This window comes from Tursiops truncatus, chromosome 6 (genome assembly GCF_011762595.2).
Source record: "Tursiops truncatus isolate mTurTru1 chromosome 6, mTurTru1.mat.Y, whole genome shotgun sequence".
NCBI lineage: Eukaryota > Metazoa > Chordata > Mammalia > Artiodactyla > Delphinidae > Tursiops > Tursiops truncatus.
In genome coordinates, this window is record NC_047039.1 from 81,524,240 (window position 1) to 81,550,674 (window position 26,435).

General features: G+C 42.0%; 3 protein-coding genes across 10 annotated transcripts in view; 2 read left to right on the top strand and 1 right to left on the bottom strand.

Moving 5' to 3' along the window:
- Positions 1–7,268, top strand: part of TMOD1 (tropomodulin 1) — an 88,541-nt gene extending 81,273 nt beyond the window's left edge. The window contains exon 10 of the mRNA XM_073806325.1: positions 5,411–7,268. Within this exon, the coding sequence (XP_073662426.1) occupies positions 5,411–5,496 (86 nt within the window). The 3' untranslated portion in view covers positions 5,497–7,268. The remainder of the gene's footprint in view (positions 1–5,410) is intronic.
- TSTD2 (thiosulfate sulfurtransferase like domain containing 2) overlaps positions 1–23,986 on the bottom strand; it is a 31,944-nt gene extending 7,958 nt beyond the window's left edge. For 2 of the 6 annotated variants that reach the window (XM_033858327.2, XM_019948884.3), the window contains exons 1-10: positions 23,723–23,861; positions 20,409–20,621; positions 15,886–16,199; positions 13,415–13,535; positions 8,150–8,371; positions 7,301–7,406; positions 4,157–4,275; positions 3,507–3,665; positions 2,790–2,928; positions 808–1,074 (exon numbers count right to left, since the gene is read on the bottom strand). In XM_033858327.2, coding sequence (XP_033714218.1) covers positions 808–1,074; positions 2,790–2,928; positions 3,507–3,665; positions 4,157–4,275; positions 7,301–7,406; positions 8,150–8,371; positions 13,415–13,535; positions 15,886–16,199; positions 20,409–20,573 — 1,612 coding nt within the window. In that variant the 5' untranslated portion in view covers positions 20,574–20,621; positions 23,723–23,861. Of the gene's footprint in view, positions 1–807; positions 1,075–2,789; positions 2,929–3,506; positions 3,666–4,156; positions 4,276–7,300; positions 7,407–8,149; positions 8,372–13,414; positions 13,536–15,885; positions 16,200–20,408; positions 20,622–23,722 lie in introns of all 6 variants that reach the window. The other 4 variants (XM_019948885.3, XM_073806321.1, XM_004321096.4 and 1 more) reach the window with 4 other exon arrangements.
- Positions 23,987–24,144: 158 nt separating this feature from the next.
- NCBP1 (nuclear cap binding protein subunit 1) overlaps positions 24,145–26,435 on the top strand; it is a 44,591-nt gene continuing 42,300 nt past the window's right edge. For all 3 annotated transcript variants that reach the window (XM_019948880.3, XM_073806319.1, XM_073806320.1), the window contains exon 1: positions 24,145–24,383. In XM_019948880.3, the coding sequence (XP_019804439.1) occupies positions 24,350–24,383 (34 nt within the window). In that variant the 5' untranslated portion in view covers positions 24,145–24,349. The remainder of the gene's footprint in view (positions 24,384–26,435) is intronic.

A 26,435-nucleotide genomic window follows, 5' to 3' on the forward strand; every position in this document is an offset into this window, starting at 1 on the left:
ATAATGCTATTGCACACTTAATAGACTACAGTATAATGTAAGCATAGGTTTTATATGCACTAAGAAACCAAAAAATTCACGTGACTACTTCATTGCGGTGGTTTGGAATTGAATCCACAACATCTCCAAGGTACGCCTGGAAATACTGCAGCTTTTGCAGGCCATAATGTCTCTCTTGTAAATACTTAATTCTGCCATAGGTCATATGTAAATGAATGGGTGTGGCTATTCCAATAAAATTTTATTTACAGAAGGAGGTGGGCCAAATGCCATAGTTTTCAGATCCTGGTCTAGTGCTCTGAGGCTAGCAGAGAAGACAGAAGGGTAGGGGTGGATGGCAGATTGACCTAAGGGGCCTGGTTCCGGGGAGTCCACTTCCAGGGCCACAGCTTTCACATTCTGCCATCAGGACAGACAGGTTTGCTGATAAGAAAAATGACTACTCCCAGCCCTGCTGCATGGCACAGAAAGGGCATGACCTGGTCACCAGGCTCAAGGCTCTCTCCCTCAGCAGCTTTGGGATCCTACACAGCTCACCTTTTTCTGTGCTCTAGCATCTTCTGAGTCAGAATGTCTCCAGTAAGAGGTCAGCACCCAACTCCCTCTTCCCTCCTCTTGTGAAGGACAGGTGGCCAACATGGTGACCAGCTGGCCATGGTGGCTCTGGCAGCACTAGAGTTCCCTGTTTCTCTGCTGGAACAGCCCTAATATTCTCCAATACATGGTCGCCCCAAACCTAGCTCTGTGAAGGATTGGGGAAAGGCAGATGGGGCTGCTCATGTAAGCATGGCCCATCCTCATCATCACCTGTCCTGGGCCCCGGGCTCGCAGGGAGTCGCCCCTGCTGTAAGAGCTCCCTGGGTGCGCGTAGCCGTCGGGCTGTACACTCGCATTCCTCTTTAAAACTGCTCTGGGCTGGGCTTGCAGCCTGCCTGCTCCCTTTGTCTTGACACGTGACACAACAGGCTGTGAATCCTTGTCCTTGGCAGGCAGGGCAGGTCAAGACGAGCTGGCGGCACTGGGGAGTGGAGCACAGTTTATACTGGTCCCATGGGGCCCCACAGTATGAACATTCTGGGGAAGAAAGAAAAGCCTTGTTATAAAGACACGTGAGCACACACGTGTACACACAACAGACGTGTACACACACATACGTACCACATGCACACGCAGACGCAATTCTCCAGTTCCTAAATATAACCCTTAGCTCATCAGCATCTAATGTACCTTTTGGGTCTGAGGAAGGTTTCTAAATATTGTAAGTCTCCTGTCTTCTAACAGACGAGGTTCCCCCACCCCCACCTTTTTGGGGGGAGGTTGCTTCTGGGAATTGTCTTCTGATTCCAGCATTCACTGACCCATTTTTCTTTTTCTCATTTAGAAAACAGGTAGTAACGTTTCTCTCTTTCATTCACTAGTCCAAAGCTGGCCAAGCACCCTTTGTTGAATGGTCTTTTTCCTTTAGATCATTCCCTTTTGCACTGGGAGACAACACGCCTGAATACAGATAATCCCACATTGACATTTGGCTTCTGCAGTCCACACTCCTCTTCCCCAGGCCTGAGGTTCTCCTGCTTTTGCCAGAGGACACTTGGCCACACAACTCCTAAAACTTATCTACTTTCTCGGCCCCTTTTCCCTGCTGACCTCCTATCACCATTGATAACATCATTCTTCAAGTCTCTTTACCTAGCTTATCTAAGCTACCTTTGGGCCCTCTCTCTCCCCTTTCTGCTCCATCTAGCTCTGTAAGAGATCTGAAGTTGCTTCCAATAAGACACAAATATAAGACCATTAAAATGAATAAAAAGATCAAGAAGAAAGGGGAGAGGAAATCAGACTCCCACCTTATTCATTATCTGAGTGTTAATTCAATCTCAGCCCCTGATCACAGGAGTTCTAGAAAATTCTGACAGCCACTAGGGTTGTCTGCCTGTGATCTTTCCCGTTCAAAATGGTGGCATCCAGGGGGAGGATCCATTTTTCTTAAGGATTATTTCCATCCTTCTTTTACTGACTGCCCTCATCTGGTACCATATGTTAGTGTGGACTCCAAACTACAGTCACAGCACAGGCTTTCTGTAGCCAGCCCTGCCTCCTGCCTTGGCCCTAGGCTCAGCTCCCCCTTGGAATGCCCCACCCACCACTCGAAAGTGCACACCACACGTGTCCACAGACCGTCTAATTAGGGGTTCTTTTACTTGTGCCGTGAATTTACTTGACAGTCTGGTGAAGACTATTCTGTCTTAGAAAAATGTTTTTACAATGCATAAAATAAAATACATAGGATCACAAAGGAAACCAATTATATAGAAATACAAAATAACGAAATATTCTTTAAAGTCTGGGATACAGTAAAATACTTGTTAACACATTCTATAACAAGACTTAGTGATGCGCCTAATAACTATTTCTATTTTGAAGCAATGATGAACATAAATGCTATTTTGAAATATTCACAGCAGCTGTAATATATGAAAATACTGTGATTTCTAGTGATAACAAAGTCACAGGTACATCTAATACTACTGATTTGCTGCTTACATTCATAATTGAAGGAAGTACTATATTTAGTGAGGGGTTATGAAACTAAAGATAAAATTATTTTCCATTCCAAATCCTGTCTGCTCCACTGCTGCATCTCCAACTCTGTTAGGAAATGGTGGTCCTACGTACTCCTTTTCCCTTGCTTTATTCTTCAAGTAATCAGTACTGGTCTGTCTTCCACAAGGTTAATACAGAGGGTGTGCCTGATCATGAATGTAGGTTCTGAGTCTGTGCTGACCTACCTGACACTATGTCACTGTTGAAGGATAAGGCATAACGCTCATCAAAAACGAACAACTTCCCTTTGTAAAAACCATCAGGAAACTCCTCCAGGTACTTGTGGATGCCACCCTTGAGCTGGAACACTTCCTTGCACACTCCCTATGTGTGGAAACACAAGAGGAAATTTGAGGAGACTAGCAGAGACCAGTAGGAAGCTCCACAGAGGAGCAGCATGCGGTAGGAATGCCAAAATGGGGCTCCTGGCTCCCGCTGCGGGACAGTGAAGAACTGCTGACCAAGGGGGCAAGGAACCAACTGGCAGATCTTGCCTACTAGGGTGATGGGAGAGGACAGCAGTCAGGGCCTTCACTCTCTAGATCCTGGGAAGCCCAACTATTTTTGCTGCTCCCTAAATATAGGAAGACACCTGTTAGGACATGTAATGTTACTGAATTTGCTCTTCTCAGGATCAAGTAAAAGGATTAGGAAAAGGGAGATATCAACTAATCTTTCCCTTTTGTACTTGATGAGTCTCTAAGACTGTTGAGTGCTTTTCACATCTTGAGATTTAAGAACTTCAGATTTTATACTTAGAAACTCTATGCTGGGGAGAATAAATCCCTGGCTGGCTGGGTGTGGGAGAGGGAGTGAAGGTGGGGATTGGAAAGTTCCACACACGCTGTGGGTGGAGCCTTCTTCACTTCCATGCCTGCAGTGTCCTAAGGGTGGTGACTCACCTTGGCTTTGAGGTAGGCTGAACCCCGCTCACAACGGATGCCCCCAGTGCAATACATCAGCACCCTCTTCTCTTTGAAAAGTTCTAGATTTTCATCAACATAGCTAGGGAAGTAACTGAATTTCCTGATGTCTGGGGCTAAGCAGCCCTGGAACCGTCCCTACAATATAGGAGCAGCAGAAAGAAAATGATCAGAAAAACATACCTGGTAAGAACAAAGCTTCTTTCTGTGTCAAACACCACTCCCCACCCCTGCCTTGGCAAGGAAGCACTTGCTCCCTGTTGTTTTCATCCCACACGCTAGCCTTTCAAACTTCAAAATCTGGAACTTAGAAACAAGGCTGGTGGGCTGTGGGTCACCCAACCAGAGACCTCAGGGGAACTGGAGAGGCTGCCCAAAGCAAACTTGACAAGATCCTTGACACATGTCAGGGGTAGGCATATGGGAGCCAGAAAGTCCATTATGTGCCAAGATGTCTTTAATCCATATTTTCTTAGACTTTCTCACCAGATTCTGAGTTTGAAGTCTTGGGTTTTCTCTGATGCTGCTAGTAGTGGGAGGAGAGCCACTGACTCAGCCACAGGTGGGCGCACAGCATCCCCTTCAGAAACATGCTATGCTGTGGGAACTCAGTTCTGGTTCTTACTTACTATTTTGCTTTCATAGAAGTTTCTGCAGTCCAGTAGGATAGTATCACTTTCTTCTTGATTTGCCTGAGACAGAAACTTTTCTACTTCTTTATGAAATTCACCTGGGGATAAATGGATTCCTTAAACCAAACAAAAAAATCAGTTAAAACAAAACAAAAACAAAACCCAGTTACAACTGGCCCAGCCCAATGACTTCCATTTGCTTTGTTTCTCCCCACCTAAACCTTTCCTCTCATAATTACAATTACGTCTGAAAATGACACTATCTGATGATCATAATGGAAGAATTTAGTAATTCCATGTATCCTCACTCTCCCTCCTCCTAAGATGAGCACTGTGGAGACCTGGCAGTTTAGAAACAGAGAATTTTGCATCCTCATACTTGGCCTAACCCAATAATAAAAGCCAGACAGAAGGGATATAAACTGCCATGTGGGTTTTCCGGTCCATGTTATGGCCAGTGTTCTACTGTCACTGTATGTGGAGGAGCCTGGGCATGTACATGCTTGACTACAGGCTTTATAAACTGTTCTATACCAACATCAAGTCCGAGGCTAAGAACCCTGGCACAGGCAGGTGTGAGCATATGGTTATGGAACAAAGTTGGAATAAGTTTTTTAAAAATACAAAAGAGTAAGAAGAATGTGTCTAAGTTTGTGTGCATGAGTAAAAAAGAAAATGGTGGGAGGGGCTGACAGCAGGAATGAAATATGAGAAAGAAGGCAAGAGAGAGAAAAGGATGAAACGCTAGAAGAAGGAGGAGAGAAAGGAGATAAAGAAGATAAGTAACATACAAGGAGACTAAAAGGAAAGAACCTGTCCAGTGAGGCCCTCTGCCTCCTCTACTCTCTAGGATAGAAATACTCCTGTATCTTTAGGGTCCAGACATCTCAGTAGTTTGTGAGGAACTTCTGGTGAATTTGGCCACCATACATCATGTGGTGGTGGTGGGGGCGCTCTGGTCCTTGAGTCATGGTACCACTCATGATACAGCCTGACAGCTCCACTCAGGGGTGAATCCCAACAACCCCCTGAAACTGCTGGGTACCCAGATCGGGCTGGAGACCCAGAGCACGGCCAAGGAATCTGGACTCCTACCTGCTTAACCTAGGACTGCAGGGAGAATGTAACAAGGCCAGATTTTATATAAGTTACTGTCACATAATTTACACAGTCAACAAAACAGTGGGGTGGAAAGGGAGGTTCAAAACTGTGATGAGAAGCATGGAAATCTGCTAAGACTTCTCCTTACAGGGAGCTGCAGGGAACCCAGCCTGTTCCTGCTGCTGCTATTACTGTGGCTATTCTCCTGGCCCTGTGGAGGCCTGACCAGAGAGTGACTCACATGAAGTGCTTAAAAGAAGTGCCTCCAAACAACTTGGCTCAAATGAAAGCAGCAAAGCACTGCCTGGAGCCCACTCTCCCCTAAGCTCCGGAGCAAGGTCCTGTAGCGCCAACGAAGAGCTGTTTGTGGTCATCCTGCCTCCTGCCAAGGTAGGGACACTAAGCAGACACGGCCCTTTTTGGCCCTTTTCTCCTCATACATGAGTCTCTTTTCCCAGATGCTTGTATCTTACTCTCATTTCCCTCTGGTTTAACTCTTAGCCTTTTTAAATATTTACAAGTTAAAAAAATGAACATAGAGCCAGCCAGACCTTTCTATTTCCTGATGAAAGGGGACAATACTACCTATGAAGTAGACTTGGGGAAAAAAAGGAAAGAAAGAAAAAAGGAAATCAAACCTGAACCTGATCAAGTCTCTAGACATGAGCTATCTAATATGGCAGCCACTAGCCACATGTGGCTAACAGGCACTTGAAATGTGGCTTGAAGTGTGCTGTAATAAGGGTGACAGAGATGCAGGATTTCAAGGACTTAGTATACAAAAAAAAAGAGTAAAATATCTCATTAATAATTTTTTACACTGGATACAAGTTGAAATAATATTTTGGCTATATTCCATTAAATAAAGCATATTTTTGAAATTAATTTCACTTGTTTCCTTTTATTTTTTAAAATGTGGCTACTAGAAAATGTAAAATTCCATTGTAGCTCACATTATATTCCTATTAGACAGCACTATTATAAATCTAACTACAGTTCATAGGAAATACAGAGGACAGAGGAACATCCCATGGAGATGCAATCAGCATTATACTGATTGTGGGAAATGCTATAAGCAAAATGATCTAATTCCTTCAAAAAATAAACTGCAGGGGAAAATAAAAGATGGAAGTGAATCTCTAGCTTAAAAGGGACTTTAGGAAACATAGTGATCAATCACAATGAGTGGACCTTACTTGAATCCTGATAGAAACAAACTTAAAAAAGTGTGAGATAACTGGGAATTTTAACCACTGGCTGGATATTTGATAACATTAAGAAATTGCTGTTAAAATGTTTTAGATGTGATGATGGTTTTACAATTATTTATTTTTTTAAAAACCTTTATCTTTTAGAGATATCTACTAAAATAGTTATGAAAGAAATGACATGACATCAGGATTCTCTTCTAAATGATCCAGGATGGGAGAAGGGGGTGGGGATAGATCAAAGCTGGCCATGAGTTTATAACTGTTGAAGCTGCGGGAGAGGTACAAGGGAGTTCACTGTACTGTTTTCTCTATTTTTTTTAATGTTTGAAATTTTTCATAGTAAAAAGTAAAACAAAACCAAAAAACCCAGCCAAACAAATGTCTTTCAACCATCTACGGTACCCATGAGGGAGGGGCAAAGAGAACATTCTAGAGCACTTGCAAACAAACTGCTTTGGTGTTGAAAGCCACTTGCTTCCTGTAGCAAAAAGCCTGTGTTTTATTCAGTTGATGAACTATTTACAAGTAATAATTACACTCTTTCCAAATTGTTATCTTTGGAAAGAAAACAACTTCTTGCCAAACCATCACCAAAAAGAATAACTAAGCCACGTCATTCTAAGTAGTGAGTCTCCAATCACCGGAGCACCAAAGAGAAGAACCAGTTTAAGCACTGAATGACCCAAGTGTTAGCCACCCCACAGATACTCTGAAGCGAGAACTCATCACAACTCTTGCTGATCAGAATGTCTAGCTTTCACATTTGTCTCTATATTAAGATTTGTCCCTATGAAGAAAAGGAAAATGCTTCTTCTTAAAGCAAGCATACCAGGCTTCTTATAGGAGATCCTACTGGGACTGATCCCCATGGGCACAATCTCTGCAAACACACCAACACGCAATTCTGGAAAACAGCAAGCTCCTCCTTTGCTGGTCTAGCCAATGAGAAACAAAACAGAATACAGTCTTTCTCTCCCATCTCCAGGTATAAGATATTTATTCAGTTAAATTATCTGGAACATTCTATGCTCTAACTCCCTTTTCCCACTGAAACAGTTGTTCCTAATTTGAGGTTTCTTAATACTTCAGCTACCCTATTATTACACAACAGATATAATTCTTATATTTGGCACTTATTTATTGTGTATCTACCATGTGCAAAAATGTCAAATTGAAAAGGTGTTTCTATAGCAATAAGCATTTAACTATAAAACTGAAATACCACTGAGCAATTTCAACATGTAAGATTACATCCCAGCTTTTAAAGCTACAACCTTTTCTTTCCTTATCATCATCACCAGCACTAACACTAGCAAGGTATTCCCCACCACCTCTATCACCCATGATGCTAAAGCATGAAGTCACTCCAACAAAGCAGCTCTCTTGGGAGAGCAATAGCTTTATTCCCTGTGTGGTGTGAAGTGCAGATCTGATCCCACCAGGTTCACTAAACACGTAGTGATCCTGATACAGCCAGGTGGTCTCTCAAATGAACAAACACGGCTAAGTTTGAGAGTTTATAGAATATATAAGCTGTAACGTCCTTATTCTATAAAAAAGGAGACCAAGGCCCATGATCACGTGGTGACGTGGTGGACGAACTGGAACAAGCATGCTCCTTCTCCTGCACTGCCTCGGGACCTAGCAAGGAAAGGGTGTTCTGTCCAGCACTGCTTACTTCTTTATAGTGATCCTCTTCATAGCCTGGAGTGGGAAGAGGCACTGAAGCAGAAGCAAATGGCTCTCGATCCATTTTATGTTCAATTTCTCTTACCTTAAAATCGTCCTTACACAGATAATCCTTAAACAATGGGCAGGAAAGCATGACTTCTACATAGAGTCTGGTGGCCAATTTGCTTCCACCCACTGTCCCATTGATTCCTTCTGTAGCAATTCGAACCTGAGACACAAGACAGTGAGAGAAAGGGAATGCAGGCTGTTCTTAGCTCGGTTCAAATCTCTGCAGGGCAGAACAGGTTCGTGTGTGTCAGTGAGTTTAACAGGAAAAGCAGAAACATTGCTGTGGACACAAAAATGTTACCACACACAGGATGCTTGTAGTTTTCTAAAATGGCACACTGCCCATAGTTCAGACGAGGTACTCAGTTAACGTGTGCCAAACAAGAGAATGAAATGGATAGAACAACTGGAAAGTCCCATTTGCTATGGAGCTCCAGCTGTCCAGTGGCCAAAACTTAAATTCAGGTCAACAGATGTAGGATCAGGATTCAACTTTGCCATTTACTTGCTAAGTGACCCTGAGAAAATTAATTCTCTCTGAACCTCAATTTCTTCATCTTGATAAAACATGACAAAGAATCAACAATGAAAAACTGCTGTCCTCAAGTCCTAAAGCACAGAACACATCTGAGGGCTGGGAATGCACATGAGCACATCTCTGCACAGTGTTGGAGGTAAAGCCCACCACTGCAAACCCACCCGTTGGAATACAAATTCCACAAGGAGGAGCTTGTGTCTCTTTTGTTCTTTGTTGCATAGTCGGTGCCTAGAGTAGTACTTGCCACACAGTAGAATTTTAATATGTATTTGCTGAGCAAATGAATGTGTATCCAAATCTGAGGCTTTTTGGCTTCTCAAGCCCTCTATTCTCTTTGAAATGCTTCACTGGTTAGGGGACATTAAAGCCTGGGTTAAGGCCCCTGCCTTAAGAGGCAATCCTCTGGAGGGCCTGCAAAGTTACTTGTTCTGGTACCACAAAATCCTCTGGATAAGTTTAAAGATGGATCATCTCTAGACAGAGCTAGCTTTCTAGGGAAAAGTAAGAAAGTGCAACACTGTATATCATGGTATTCTCTGGAAAGAGATGTAATTTAAGTCAGGGTCTTATATTGTTACCACTTCGTTATATATTGTTATTTATATAGCAATGATACCTACCAATGCATTAGAATTTGAAAAATTTTAAAAGCTCCCCTTTTATTAGGGCCTAGAGAAGATACTTCGTTTGTTGCCTCACTTGATTCAATTCTTTAGGGCATGGATATAAATGGGATTCATTTCACAAGCCAGGGCCAACTCACTAGTAGTGGCTCTCCAGAGTTCCATGATGAGCATTCTGAGTCACATCCAGGCTCCTTGAGAAAGAGGAGTGCAGTCTATTGAAGCCTGTTCTGGGCTGGGAGAGGAAAGTAGGAAGCATATGCCATCTCTGCTGTACAGACTACTGCACCTATTACCGACTCGTATTTTTTTAAGGGACAACATAGAAAAATAGAGCTGAACCAGCATAAGGGTCAGGAAATCTACTCTAAAACTGTCTCTGACGGGGGCAAATATGATGAAGAGGTACATACGTCTGTGTACCTGTCTTCTAAGTAGGTCAGAAGACCCTTTCCTATGCTATTTTAATCTCAGAACCCAAATAAAAGACAAGCACAGGCACTCCCTAAATACCTGAGGCAGAGCAACCTCTAAACTCATGCACTAGACTTTCAACTTCTGTTGAAGTATTCTTCAACTGAAACCTTCAAAGTAGCTGCTAGGTGAGGAAGGCCTTATACCTCAGAGATGAAGAGCAATAGTTAGCATTTATTGAGTACCTAGTATGAGACAGGAACTTTACATTATACTCCTGGAAAGTAGATATCAAAATTCCCATTTGACAGAAAAGGAAACAGAAGCTTAAAGAAATCAAGTAACTTGCCCAAGGGCACAGAGTTGGTAGGTGGTAGATCTGGGATTCAAAACCATATCTTATTGGGTCCAAATCTTGCAATTTTTCCTTTCTAAAGCCTGTAATGCATCCCCTCAAATTTCTTGAGGCAGTAAGAAATGTATAGCAAAGGGATCAAAAGCTTCTTTCCATAATTCTAGAATTTTCAAGTTCTCCTCTTTCCCTACAAATGCCAACATTCTGCCAAATCTCCTACCAACACAAAACTTGAAAACTTGGCTGAAGCCTTAAAATTTAGAACTAAGATCCAGGTAGGTGCTGCCACCTTGTGGGCAGAGGCCCTCACTGCTAGGTCACCTTGGGCTGGGCCAAGAATAAAAATCGGCCCCAGACCAAGGAAACAAATTGATTTCCTATTTTGTAGGCTCAGGTTTACTGTGAGAGAATATCCATCCTTCAAGGTGTTCTCTAAATAGAGATGGTGATAAACGTATATACGCCACAAGTGTTTACTGAATTTTTTTTTTTTTTACAATGCGCCAGCAATTGTGCTAGGAATTGGGTCATAGTGGTTAAAAAATAAATAGTTTTTGCCCTTTGGGAGCTTACAGACTTAAGGAAGATCACAGATATTCAGACAAAAGTCACACACTGACAAGTGCTATGAAAAATCACTGCAAGAGGCAATGAAAAAGTGTATTTGGAAAACTGAATTTAGATTAAAGGTCAGGAAGGATGTCTTTCAGGAAGTGTCATTAAAATTGAGAACTAAAGATTGATTAAAAATTATGATAGGAGAACCCGAGTGGGTGTGGGAGAGTTCCTTGAAGAGAATTTTCTTACAAAAAGGCCCAAAGGCACCAAAAAAACTGAGGGCTCCAAGAAACTAAAAGGCTATTTTGCTGGAGTGTAATGAGTAAAGAATGGTATCAGATTAAGTGTAAAAGGCGTAAGGGGCCAAATAATCCAGGAAACTAAGGGCACGTTAAGGATTTGGGTTTTACTCTAAATGCACTGGATAGCTACTGAAAGATTGTGAGGAGGGAGGGAGGGAGATGATTTCATTTACCTTTTAAGATCATTCTGGCTGCTGTGTGGAAAATGATTAAGTGCAGGCAAGGATGGAAGAATGGAGAGTAGTCTGGAAGCTGCTGAAATGAACTAGGTAAGAGAGGGTGGGGCTTGGTTTAAGGTGGTGGAAGCAGAAGACAGAGTGAATGGAATCAAAGGATATTTTAGAGGCAGAAATGGCAGGACTTGGTGATGAACTGAATGAGGTAAAAGAAGCTTTCAGCCACTATCTATAAAACAACATGGGTATGAAAAATATCACTGACTGATCAAATAATTGCCTTAGGGAATTAAAACCTAGGACATGTGTGGGAAACATTAGGCCTAAGACAGTACAGCGTCATAACCAGAGGTGATCTCAGAGGGAATCTAGTTCACCTCCTTTTGATTTAAAATACATATATACACATATGTGTGTGTGTGTGTGTGTGTGTGTGTGTGTATGTATATATATATACACACATATATATATGTAATCATCGAGGATTTGAAAAAAAATCCATAGTCCTATCACGTAGAGATAATCACAACTAACATTTTGATATTTACCACTCTCCATCTTTTTACACACACACTTGTGGTTTTGTTACAAACATACATTCATCCTTTTACTCAACATTCTCCAAATATTTACTGTCTGCTATGTGCTAAGCCCCATTCTAGCACTGACAATATATCAATTGATTAACAAAGTTCTGTACTCATGAAGCTTATATTCTACAAGAGAGATAGATTATAACAAATTAAACAAAGATTATACTCTCCAATAGTAGTACATTTTTTGAAATTCTTTGAGCAGAAGGGAATAGAAAGTGATGAGGTTTGGAGAGAGGAATGATGAGGTTTGGAGATTATACTCTCCAATAGTAGTAAACTTTTTGAAATTCTTTCAGCAGAAGGGAATAGAAAAGTTTGGAGAGAGACAGATGAGAATTCTCAGGAGAGAACATTTGAGGGGAGATCTGAAGTGAGGAACAAGCCATGTGAAGATCTGGGGGAAAAAACATTCAAGAGGGAAAGGAAACAGCAAATGTCAAAACCACAAAATGGCAAAAGACTGACATGTTCTAAGAAAATTAGGAAGCAATTTGATATCACACCTATATGTACAGTTCTATAAAATGTTTTTCCAGTTAATATATCAAGAACATTTCCCCATGCAAGGGGTCAGCAAATTATGCCTGCTTTTACATAGGTTTTACTGGAATATGGCCATATCTGTTCCTTTACATATTGTCTATGGTTGTTTTCATATTACGACACCAAGTTTGAGCAGCTTTTGTGCAAATCCTAAAATATTTACCATATGGCTGTTTAAGAAAAAGTTTGCTGATCCCTGGTCTATGCCTTTATGTAGTCTTATAAAACACCATTTTTTTTTAATTGAAGTATAGTTGATTTACAATGTTGTGTTAATTTCTGCTATACAGCAAAGTGATTTAGTTATACATACATATACATTCATTTTTTAAATATTTTTTCCATTATGGTTTATCATAGGATACTGATTATAGTTCTCTGTGCTATACAGAACGTTATTGTTTATCCATTCCATATATAATAGCTTACATCTGCTAACCCCAAACTCCCACTCCATGCCTCCCCCAATCCCCTCCCCGTTGGCAACCACGTCTGTTCTCTATGTCTGTGAGTCTGTTTCTGTTTTGTAGATAGGTTCAGCTGTGTCATATTTAGATTCCACATATAAATGAAATACGGTATTTGTCTTTCTGACTTACTTCACTTAGTATGATAATCTGTAGTTGCATCCACATTGCTGCAAGTGGCATTATTTTGTTCTTTTTTATGACTGAGTAGTATTCCTTTGTATATATGTACCACATTTTCTTTATCCATTCATCTGTTGACGGACATTTAGGTTGTTTCCATGTCTTGGCTATTGTGAACAGTGCTGCTATGAACATCGGGGTGTATCTTTTTGGATTCGGGTTTTGTCTGGATATATGCCCAGGAGTAGGACTGCAGGATCCTATGGTAGGTCTATTTTTAATTTTCTGAGGAACCTCCATACTGTTTTCCATAGTGGCTGTACCAACTTACACTCCCACCAACAGAAAACATCATGTTAATAGCTATTTAGTATTCCACTTAAATGCCTAGCAGGAATTTGCTAATTTCTAAGAACCCAACTGGTGAGGCCTTCAAGCACAGCCTCTGCAAACTAAGTTGGAGGCAAGATGAGTCCAGTGAAGGATAGGGTGTGGGAGAAGGTGTTACCTTGCCCGTGAGGTGCAGGTGCTGACACAGAGCTGTCTGCCAGGCACAGATCCAATCAGGATCCTCCAGGTCACAGTAGCAGTAATAAAGTAGCACCTCCCCTTCACCATTGCTGTGGCCACTATAAAAAGAAAACCACAGGGGAAAAAGCATTTGAGTCACTGGCATAAGGAAAACACAATTCATAAGTATACCCAGGCAGACTCAGAAGAAAGGCCTAATGGAGCAACTCATGCCTGCCTTTGCTCCTAACTATCATTCTCCCCCTGAAATGAGAAGCAATTCCTGTCTGTATTTGCTCTAAAGAAGACAATACCTGCACTGAACTCCTTCCTTTATAAACAAGTGAGCTTACTTTGATTTCCTTGTTTAATCATCATATCCATGAGATAGGTATTAATAACCCCTTTTCATAAGACAGCTGGAAATTTTAATCCATTCTGGCTTATATTCTAACACAAGGCAGTATCTGTTTTGAATCTCTCTCTGTACAAAAAGGTTTCATTTCCATTTTTTCAAGTAATCCTGTTACCCATGAGACAGGTTATTATCATCCCCATTTTATAGCTGAATAAACTGAGCCCAACTCATCCCAGGTGAGACAGCTACAAAGTGACAGTCAGGACTGGAACACCAGTCTTCTGACACTAGAACCCACACTCTTTCTACTGCACTGTGCTGACTTAAACTAACTAGTTATGGGACCTGGGCAGGTGTCTTATCATCCCTGAGCCTTGATTTCCTCAACTGTAAAACTGGAGGACTGAAATAAACTGCATTTCTCAAAGTGTGCTCTGAAGCTGTTCTATGAAATCACATGTCTGAGAAATCCTGCAGATAATATCTTCCCTTTGAGAGTCACAGTGAAAGCCCCTCATTTATTGAAGGCTCTGGGCAGTCCTGCAAAAAAGAACATTTTAACCTAATGCTTCCCAAACTTAATTGTCTTTAGCATCTCTTTTCAACACCTGATAGCATCCTCCAGAGCTAGTGTTGTACAGACATATTTTAGAGAATGATATAACAGATGATAATTAAGGTCCCATCCAGCTCTGGAATCTGTGACTGTCTCCTCAGTGCCCTCTTCATATTTCAGGGCCGAGTCTCCGAAACCTGCTTATCTATTTCAGAGCCTATCTATTTCCTGTTCTCTAAATTCCTGTAATGAATTACTGTCTGAGCCATACAACTGTAAGTGATAATTATATAGCCTGTCTCGTACCATCTGCTAAATGTTTCATGTATCCTTTTCTTTGTCTTTCTAACTAAAAAGCAGGGCCACGCAGAAATGAAGAGACCACATTTGTATAGCACTTTATAGTTCACAAGTGCTCTTACCATCATCATTTTATACAATTCATATAGCAATTCTGTGAGGTAGGCAGAGCAGGCATTATTATTCCAGTTTAGAGGCGAGAACTTAAAGGTACAAAGAATTTTAGTGACTAGCTCAAGTCTGACTCCAAGTTCAATTCTCTTTCTAACTTTCTCTTCCTCTTTCTGATAAACAAAGGGAACTGGCATAACACGGGTGACAAAAATGTATCAAATTTGGGCATTTTCTATTCACCAAATAGTTTAGGAATTGCTTAAAATCAGAAATCTGTCCTCTAGAATTATGTAATATTATGATTTGGTGAGGTTTTCAAAGGCAGATTTAAACTTCTAATCCTATGCTTCAGTTCTAAAACTTAACATAGGGACTTCCCTGGTGGCACAGTGGTTCAGAATCCACCTGCCAATGCAGGGGACACGGGCTCAAGCCCTGGTCCGGGAAGATCCCACATGCCGCGGAACAACTAATCCCATGCACCACAACTACTGAGCCTGTGCCCTAGAGCCTGCGCACCGCAACTACTGAGCCTGCATGCTGCAACTACTGAAGCCCATATACCTAGAGCCCATGCTCCGCAACAAGAGAAGCCAGCGCAGTGAGAAGCCCATGCACCGCAATGAAGAGTAGCCCCCGCTCGCCGCAACTAGAGAGAAAGCCCGTGCACAGCAACAAAGACCCAACACAGCCAAAGATAAATTTTTTTAAAAAAATAATAAAATAAAATAAAACTTAACATACTTTATAAAACATATTCAGCTCAGAAAACCACATTTGGCAACAAAACCCCCTTTTTAAGTTCTGACATTATTCAGGGTACAGGAATCATCAACATTTCTGGGCCTTCTGACTTCTCTTTGAAAAAAAATACAATTTTCTGTTCCTTACCTCTGCCTAGAGAAGATAAGATGTAGGATGGCTTCTGAGAAACCCGGAGAACACTGTAAGCTGTGCGGGTATATGCTACCGCATAGGCTATGGTCTTCTGTTATACATAGAACATGTTTATCGGCCTAGTTTAGGCGGTAGAGAAATTCTGTGCCTTAAGGATTTGCCATTTTAGTGGATGGGTGGTATCTTACTGTGACTGGAAAAACATTTTTTAAATTAAACGAAAGGTATAGAATGAAATTCTTACCTTAACAGCTCATCAGGGCTAAAGCAGCTTATATCAGGGAGCCAAGCAGACACTTCATGGTTATGCGTAAGGTCTTCTTTGAAAGGGTTTCTTTTGTCTGCAGACTTAAGAGTCTTTGAGGTGCTTGATGTCACAGTCAGCTGCTTTAAAACAGAAGCAGTCTCACGGTAAATCTCATCAGCATGTTGTGTTGCCACATGTCTGTGGATGCTGGTCTGGTCTGTGAATAGTTGCTGACAGCATTTCCACCATTTTTCTTTATACTCAGAAGGAGGTGCTGGAAGTTCTTTAGTTTTGACAAAAAGGGCAAATGCCTACAATTAAATTTCAAATATGTCACTGTTAAATAACCTTAGGTTTCAGGCTAGAATGAAAGTCTCAGTGAAATCCCTTATCTTTCCTCAGGGATTTCTAGTTTTACGTCCTACTGTTCTATAGAAGAACTTCCCGAGAGACTGAACTTCCTCCAAAAAGGAAATGGTCAAGGAAATTATGGAGTATACTTACTATGGAATATTAAGCAGCCAGTTTTAAATTACATGGGAAAATATAATATTAAATGAAAAAAACTGGATAAAATTTGCTTATACAATGTAATCTCAACTACATTAAAAAGTACATTTTAAAAGACTGGAAAGACTACCAAAATGTTTTGATTTGTATAAAGAGGATTTAGGCTAATTGTTAAAAAAAATTTAAACAGAAGAGAAAATTATGGATGCACCATAACTCCTTTAACCAATTCTAAATGAGCGAGCTTTTTTTGTTTCCAATATTTGCAGTTATAAACAATGGTGAACGAACATGCCATGCACATATCTTTCCATACGTCTTTAACCATCTACTTAGAATAACTATTTAGAAGAAAGTTTTGGAGGTGAAGAAGCATAAAATTTTAAACTGTGAGAAATAGTGACTACCTGGAAAATCATACCAATTTATACACTCACCAGCAATGCATGAGGGTTCCATTTTATCCACAGCATTTTTATCAGTATTTAATTTTTGTCAGTATTTTTAATATTGACCCAAATAAAAGGCAAAAGAAATATCCTGTTTTTATTTGTGTATCTTTGATTTAAGGTTGAATATTTTTTCATATTGATTTGATGTTCTTTTCTAGCTTACCTGTTAATACCTGTTGCCTATTTTTCTACTGTGGTATTTATCTTCTTACTGATTTGTAAGTGGTTTTAGTGACCTTTTGTTCATGATAGTTATCCAAATTTGTTTCCCAGCTTGTCATTCATTTTCAACTTTGTTTATGGTGTTTTTTGATGTATAAATGGAAGTTAAATGGTATCTATGATTATCAGCCTTTTTTCAAGGCTGAAAAAAATGGAAAGGTATTTTTACATATATATATGTATCTATATATATTTTAAACAATTTTCTTAATGCATCTGAAGACTGTAGTACAGCACCCAAAATTGGGCACTCTGAAGAATAACAATTATAAATATGGAGCATCACTTTTGGACCTTCCTCAGTCTGTACACAACCTTATCTGGACTGTCCCAGACTGAATCAGGATGGGGTCGTCTGAAATTACACTGGAGGGCATTTTTTAGCCTCTCCTGCAGTTAATCCTTCTGTATAGGCAAAAAAGGGAGAGAGAGAGAGATGGTGTGTATGTCAACTTAAGTGTTTCTTTGTATTATACTTAGAACTAAGGTGTATGCATCCAAGGCCTCATTATCATCGAGGCCTCAAAAAGTCATGGTCCTTAAAGAAATACTATATAAAATCTGAATTTTTTCCTTCTTTCCTCCTTCCTTTGTCAAAAAGCCATCAGGCAGGCCTGAGCAAGATGGGAGGCCCAGTGTAAACGTGGCCTGCTGCTGGTCTTTTAGGGCCTCGGGAACAAAGCACCTGGGATCCAGCAGCAGGTAGGGCCCGTGTGAGGTCTGTTCAAGAGAGATGCAGGCCAGGGCTTCCCTGGTGGCGCAGCGGTTAAGAATCCGCCTGCCAATGCAGGGAACACGGGTTCAAGCCCTGGTCCGGGAAGACCCCACATGCCACAGAGCAACTAAGCCCGTGTGCCACAAATACTGAGCCTGCGCTCTAGAGCCCACAAGCCACAACTACTGAAGCCCACGTGCCTAGAGCCCGTGCTCCGCAACAAGAGAAGCCACCGCAATGAGAAGCCCACGCACCGCAACGAAGAGTAGCCCTTGCTCGCTGAAACTAGAGAAAGCGTGTGCACGGCAGCGAAGACCCAACGCAGCCAAAAATAAAATAAATAAATTTTTTAAAACAGAGAGAGAGACAAATTACTTCTCTAAAAAAAAAAGAAAGAGAGAGATGCAGGCCAGAGCTAGGAAGGCAGCTCAGAGGTGGGTGAGGCCTGTGTGGGGAAGGCAGGCCCTGGTGGAGGAGGCAGCTTGGCAGAGTGGGAAGACTGCATACAGGGAATAAGCAAGTAAGTCAATATATTGGGACTAAATGGAGCTAGGTTCTCCACCCATATGAAAAGGAGACAGAGCGAGTTCCCTGGCGGTCCAGTGGTTAGGACTCCACGCTTTCACTGCCGCAGGCATGGGTTCAGTTCCTGGTTAGGGAACTAAGATCCCGCAAGCTGCACAGTGCAGCCAAAAAAAAAACTGGAGAGAGAATAAACCTTGTGATGTTGGAACGGAACTGAAAGTATGGTATGAACTCATTTGATTTACAGTGATATAAAAGTAAATATAAAAGTATGTGTATGATACATATGGATGTATGTATATTCATCTCTCTATATTCCTAGCTCCGTCCACCAGAGGTCCTGGGAGAAGCAGTGAGCTCACCTAGCCCCCAGGTTTTGGTTTTTGACAATTCTCCACTAGAAAGAACCAGGGCTCCTTGAAGAAATGTCTGACTCCAGGGATAAGACAGGGAAAATACAAATGACCCTGAAACATCTTGTTGAATTAGAAAGTAAGGAAATGCTCAAAGAATGATGAGGGCAAGTCAAAAAGACATAGATACTAGCTTGAAGGGGCTCCCAGCCAAATCTGAGATAATCTGAGCATCAAAATAAATAATTATACTAATGGATTATAGCCCACTGAATAAAACAGAATTCTTGAATACACACTGATACAAATAAATTGGGAGGAAAGAAAGCTCTTCCTTACAGAAGAATGCCAAGTAAGAAATCTAGAAGGAATGAAGCAATTAGAAAATCACCATTTAGAAACCATCACAGTAATAATTCAGCAAAGAAACATCAATGGATCTAAAACTAGTAGATGAAAGTTGGTTGAGGAACAGGCTATTTACATAGTCTCAAAGTATTTCCCCCCAAATACTGAATAATTAAAAGGGAAAAAATAATTTTATAGCAAAGAAATCCGACAGGCACTTCCTTAATCAAGTACCCAAAATTAACATTGCCAGTAATGGGACAAATTGGCACTGTGACTGCATGACAGAACGCAGCCAGATGAACACAGCATCTTTTGTGGGGCAGTGTTATTAACAAAGCCATAACTTGAATCTAATCACAAGGAAACATGAGTGAAAATCATGAGACGTTCTACACCATAACTCATCTGTAATCTTCAAAAATGTCACAGTCATGATTTCAGGGAAATAAATGAGAAAGTGGTCCAGATTGAACACTTATGAGACATAACAACTAAAGGTAACATGTGACCTTAGAGTGGATATGTAAAAGCTATTTGAGGCAACTGATTAAACATGAATGGAGCTGCTGGGCAGAGGGGAGTTGGGGGTCCTCTGTACAATTCTGGCAACCTTTCTATAAGTTTGAAATTATTGCAAAGTAACTTAAAAAAAAAACCTTTCTGTACCCTTTGGGTTTCATTTTCAAGGAAATCTGTGTGAGATGAGGGTAGAAGGATGCTAGATAGGAAGTTATAAGCAGAGACATCTATTCTTCATTGACATGGAGCCAATATAAGATGATTTTGCAAAAGAGGGACAACAGATTGGAGGTAAGAAAACTAAGTCTCAATTGCACTTCCTCAGTCAAGTCATTTTCCTTTGAGCTTCAGCAGGTTTAGTCAATGATCCCTAAAAAAAGAATAAATGGCATAGAAGAATAGCATCCATACCACCCCTGTAACCCAATCCTCAGTAAGCCTGCAGCATTCTGGGCTGCTCTGTTCCTTCTCCCAACCAACGGAGCCCTGCCAGCTGGACTGGATCAGGAGTCTTAGACAGCAGTTGCCCTAATGCCTGTCTGTTCTCCTTATGACTAGGTTTCCTGGGTTCCTGGGATTCTTCCCATACCCTAGGTAGGAAAAGGAATCCAGCCCATCTGTCTAGGATCTGTCCTCAAGTACTCCACCATAAATAAGTGTTCCAGAGCCACACCTTGCCTATGATTCTCCTTTGCTTGACACTGAACTAAGATTACTGGCTAATGGCTCTGACTAGACCTTACCTTGAACATGGCATCAGTCTAGTGTCTCACTAGCCCTCCACTCCCTGGAGGAAAACCTTGATGAGCTACTTCTAGGTATATCTACATTAACTATACCTACATGATCCTGAAACATCAACAGCAATTTTACCTTTTTCTTTGCAAATGAGTATTTCTTCTTTGTACTGACATCTAACTCTGCTTTGATACTGCTACTGGGATTGATAAGACTTGTGTCTTTCAAATCCAGGTCTGAAAACCTTAAAACACAGGCCTCCAGGTCATCTCCTTGGTCTGGTGAAGTGGAAGAAGGCATCTGGTTTGGTTCCAGCAGTGAGGCAGACTCCTTTCAGTTAACTATCTCCTAGGAAGTAAGCAAGGGAAAAACAACAACGTCCAAGTCTTTGATTACTACTTGAAGTAAACTTGAAGCTAATCAATCATGCAAATGAGCATGGGTCCAAGTAGCTCAAGCTATCCATCCATTCATTTACTCGTTCATCCAAGAAATATTTATTTAGCACCAATTCTATGCCCAGCACTGTTCGAGGCCCTGGAGATATAGCAGTGAATGAAGCAGAAAAAGTCTCTGCCTTCTTAGACCTCACTTTCCAGTGGAGAGAGAGAGAAGGTAAACAAATGAATAAATTGTTTTTAAAAAATAGTCAGATGGTAAAAAGGGCTATGATGACAACTAAGCAAAGTAAGGAGACAGAGTCACCAACAGGTTCTTTAAAACTCAGAGGGTAGGTAAAGTCTTTCTGAGGCAGTAGCATTTCAGCAGAAACCTGAATTAGAGGGCAAGCCATGCAAACATTTCGGGGAAAAGATACCAAAAAAGCACCAGGTGCAACCAAAATCAACCAAGCTTCCTGTTAGTACCTTCAATTATAAATGTTTTGTTCTTTTTTGTCCCCTAATTTTTGAGCTGGGCAAATTCCCTTACTTAGAAGAAATAACTACCAAAAGAGCCTCATTTTAATGAGCCAGAAGAAATATACAAACTGCTACTGTGGCCAAATCTTGTCAAAATGGACACAGTACAACCAACATGGTGTTTTTTGGTAAAGCAAATGTTACAAGTGACAAATGTGAAGAACATGAAGACTGGGGAAAGCATGGGCTTTGGATTGTGTTGCAGCTGGGTGCAAGTGTGTGAACCTGGGCAGGATATTTAACTTTTCTGAGTTCTAATTCCCAAATGTGTGAAATAGAGATGACAGTATCTACCTTGCAGGACTATAGTGAGGACTGGAAAGGACTATGTAGCCTTTGACACATATGTAGTTCCCCTACCACTCTAGGCTCATCTAAGACAACACTCTCCCTCATGTATCCTATTCTGGCCATGCTGGACTTCGCCTAGTTCTGCAAACGAGCCCTGCTCTCTCTTGCCTCAGGGTCTCCACACATGCCTTTCACACCACCCCAAAATGACCTCCCCTCACTCTAAACCCTCTTTCAGTTCTCACTTTAACTTATTTATATATTCTTAATTATTATTTGTGGGGACTTTGCTATGTGCCTGACAGATAAAATAGTGATGCAGATGCAGGTCTTAATGAAACTGTTAAGGTCCTTGTTAACTTGGAGCTTATGTTATAGTAAGAGAAGAGACACTACGTAAACAAAAAAACATGAAAATATCAGTGATAAGAGCTACTGCTTCTCAGTTTTCTTTGTTGCGGATCCTCCTTATCATCTCAACCTCTAAATGTTCACTCACTCTAATTACACTCACCTTTGAGGTGATCTTCATCTAGTTCCAGGGACTTATAAACTATATTTACTTCAGAATAATTGGGCAAGGGGAGATAATATAGGTAAAAGTAGATGGGACATTAGTTGGTAATTGCTGAAGCTGGTTGATAAAGTCCATGGGGGTTCATTATATAAATTCCTCTACTTCTGTAAATGTTTGAAGCTTCCATGAAAAGATTAAAAATGGAAACAATCGTAAAGGAAATTTTATGTTTAAAACACTATACGCTAGATGACTCCAAATTTATATCTCCAGGCCAGGCCTCTCCCCTGAACTCCAAATTCATATAACCAATGTCTACTGGATGGCTTCAGCTGGAAGGCTAGGAGGCTGTTCAAATGCAACTGTTAAAACCAAACTCTTAACTTTCTCTTCCTCAGTCTTCCTTACCTCAGTAAACAATTCCATTCTTCCTGTTACTGAGGCAAAAAAAACTTTGGGATTCTCATCTCCTTACTCTTTCAGACTATTGAAAAGCCTATCAATTCTGCTTTTGAAATACAATGACATCAGACCACACTGCACCACCTTCACTACCAACCTCATTCAAGCCATCATTTCTTGACTGAATTACTGCAGTTGCCTAACTGCCCTGCTCCTGTAGAAGCCACAGAAGTAACTATTAAAAAATAAGTCAGATCGCCCTCCAAAGGCTTCTAAATTGTACTCAGATAAAAGTCCAAAGTCCTTACAAAGCCCCTCCACCACCTCCCTAATATTATCTTCTCCCACTTTTGCTCACTACCTCTGATTGCACTGTTTGCTGGTTCCTGAATGGGTCATCAGCACTGAGAAAGCAGGGGTTTTCCTTTGTTCACCTCTGCATCCTCAGCGTCTAGAACACTGCCTGGCACACAATAAATATAACATATTTGTCAAATTAAATAAAGAGTGATTGGGTGGCCAGGGAAGCCTTCACCAAGGGCCTGATGTTTGAGCTGAGACCGAAATGACAAGGAGCCATCCATGCAGACTTAGGAGCAGAGATATTAAGACAAAGGAAATAATAAGTATAAATTCCTCAAGTGACTTACTGGAGGTACAGAAAGAAAGTCAGAGGGGTTGGAATACAGTGATGAGAGAGTAGAACCCTGTAGGAGAGGTTATGGAGTTTTTTTGCCACGGAAAGCTGTAAACAAAGGAATAACGTGATCTGCTTCTGGATCAGTTCAGAAAGTAGAGTCGGCAGGGTCTACCGATAGATTGTTCCGTAGGAACAATCCTACCTACATTTTTGGATTAAGCAATAGAATGGATGGTGCCATTTACTGAAATGGGTAAGACGGAAGGAGGAATAAGTTAGGCCAGGAGAGTGAGACATAAGTTCCATTTCAGACGTGTGAAATTTCAGATGGCCATGGACAAGGCAGTTGGATAAGCAGCTGTGGTGCTCATCAGAGATGTCAGGGCGGGAGATATTCACGTACACGTATGGAGATATCCAATAACTACTGAAGATATTACTAAAACAATCACCCGTTCCTTCCTAAACAACTCGGAGACGCGAGAGGTCAGATGACGGCCAGAGGGTAGCCCCGGAATAGCAAGCTCACACTAGGGAGGGTCTTTCTGTCCCCGGGGCGGCTAGAGCGGCGCTGCCTCCCACCCGGGCCCCACCCCGCGCGCCGGGCCAGGCCCAATCTCTCCGCCCAGCTTTCCCAAGCCTGCAAAGGCCCGGAAGTGGGAGAAGGATGAGCACGTACCCGCCTGTCCTGATCCTTTCTTAAATCTTTCTTCACAGAAAGGTCTCCGCCTAGCAACTGTCACCGCTCACTGCCCTCGCATCTCCAGCCCCAGCCTGTGTTTAAGTAGGAAGGAACGCCGGGGACCTCACCTAACTCCGGAAGTCTAGGCCGTTAGCGAAAGGGCCGCCGGGAAAACCTCCGAGAGGCCCAGGCGTGGGAGGGTCTGAATTGGAGGCGGGGACTAGAGCGTCCTTCCTAGACCATTGGCCGCCTGGCGTGGCTCGCGGCCGACGGGCTCGGGCTCGCTGAAAAGGCGGTGCTCTCCGCGTGGCCCCGGAAGGACTTCGAGGGAAGGCGGGCGAAGGAAGCAGGCGAGAGGCGGAGGTAGCCCGAGAGGGCGGTTGCGTGCGGAGCAGACGCCCGCGGCCTGGTGAGCTTCCAGACGCCGGCCCTCCCGGATCCAAGCCCGCAGAGCCGCCAGGCCACCTCTCCCTCTTGTGCTTCCGGGAGCCGTCGCGAGCGAGTGCGCTTGCGCGACGGCCACTCCGCGCGCCTCACCGCTGTCCTCGCGCCGGCCGGCTGCCCGAAGGTTCCTGCCGAGCTTCCCGCCCGGCGTTTCGGCTCGGCGGCGCACCGGCGTGCGGCATGTCACGGCGACGGCACAGCGACGAGAACGATGGTGAGTGCCCTGGGCTCGGCCGCCGAGGCCGCGCCCAGGAGGGGTCGAGCTTTGGCTTCTTTGGTCTTCGGGTCTCGAGCGAAGGGATGGAAAGCCCTTGCCTCCGGGAGCGTTCGGGGAGCCGCGGAGAGAAGAGGGTGGTACAGCGAGAGTGTGGCCGGGCGACTTCTGAAAAGCCCCTGCTTCTCCCCACCCCGCCTCCTTCAGTCGTCGGCCGAGGAGCGGCCTGGTGGACCCCTGGTCTCTAAGGACTCTTCAAGATTTGGCCCTTAGCACCGCCGAGCAGGGAAGTACACCTGTGTCTTTGCCGCCGCCTCTTAGGGATAGTGACAGGGACCCACTCATCCCCGTGTCTCGTTTTGACCCTCAAACTGCACCTAAAAAGGGCTCTCAGAAGACGAGAGACCTGATGAATCGCAATCTGAGCTCTCTCCTGTACCGGTCATCCGTCGTTTTGCCTTTTTTCAAGCGGCAAGGAAAGAAATCGGTTTCTTATCCACACCCAAGAGGTCTCTAAAAAAAAAGATGTACGTAGGTTGTTGTGTTAGATTTTGAACTGGCCGTAAGCATATTTCTCTCGTGTAAGAAAAAGTGCCGGAAGACTGGAGAGCTCGTAGAGATTTAGATCTAAATTCTCATCTCCATTTGCATGGTTGCACTCATGGGGATCATGGAGTTGCCATCATAAAAACCAAGAATAATTTTGCTAGTTAAAAATAGAAAAGGTGCTTACATTACAAAAATCAGTCAAGCACACACATCCAAAAAAAGAAAAACTAACAGTAATTCTGTTATTAATATTGTAGGGTATTGTTCTTTGAAAAGAGTGTAGTGTAGTGGTTAAGAGGCCAGACTTTGGAATCAGGGCTTAAGTTCAAAGCTGGACCCTGCCATTTACTTTGTGATCTTGCCCAGGTTATATCACCTCTTTAAACCTTAGTCTGTAATATAGAAGTAATGATACATACCTCTCGGTTTTGTGAGGATTAAATGAGGTAACACATGTGACTAATTGCTCATGATGGTGTGTATTTTATCACCTGTTAATGCTTAAGAGGTGATAAACATTAGCAGATGTCGACAATGTAAGAAAAAGTACAGAAGAGAACATTTGAATTAATTTTCTCCACTAACATTTTTCTCTCCTTGAATGTTGGGGCACTTTGGGTCAGGAGCAGAATCCCACTAATTTAGTTTTAACAGTGAAATATCAGATTTCTGCTAGGGCATGGCTTGAGAGGATATTCTAGTTCAGCCTTCTCATCTGACACTTAAGGGTCTAAAATTTTAGTGTAATTAACATGGAGACACGATTAGCAGTGCCCAGGCACCAGTGAAAGCAAGTCCAAGGTTCTTGTCACTACACAGGTATTACTACGCTGCATGCTTTGATTTTTTTTTTTTTTTTTTAAACACAGGAGGCTTCTTTGTATAATGTACATACAGGGCACAGAAAATAGTTTTCAGGTGCTTTGCCTTTGATTAATTAAAAACTTAATCACCTAGAAGTCATCACTTGGGGTTTGAAGAAGTTGAGACTTTCAAAGTTCTTCCCATTTTCTTTGCTCTTCTCATGCTCTCTCTACTCTTCTTCTTCTCTCTTCTAGGGCATCCCTAAAGGGAGAGAAAATGTTTCCAAGGGGCAGCCTGGAGAATTGGATGTGAATATGTAGAAAAACAACTTTGGCTTTGGTTATTGGGATGCTGGCATAACTTTCTTAGGAGTTAGCTTCTGGCAGCTAAATCACTGTCCATTCGGGTCTTGCTGCAGGAACCTCAGAATAAATATGTAAAGACAAAACAAAATAAGGAGTTAATTAACCAGAGTTTACTATGAATAATATAGTAGTCGAGGGGCAGTTTATAGTCCCTCTTAGATACTACACCAAGTCTGGAACTTTTGTAAATTGCAGAAGTTTGGGTAATGAACAGCTAGGGTTTATCCTAAACGGTGATCTGAATCAAATATTTTAGATACTTTTCTTTTGGTTAAGCATCTAATTTTTTTAAAAATCAGAAATATTGGAAGCTTAAATACTGCAGAAAGCTATT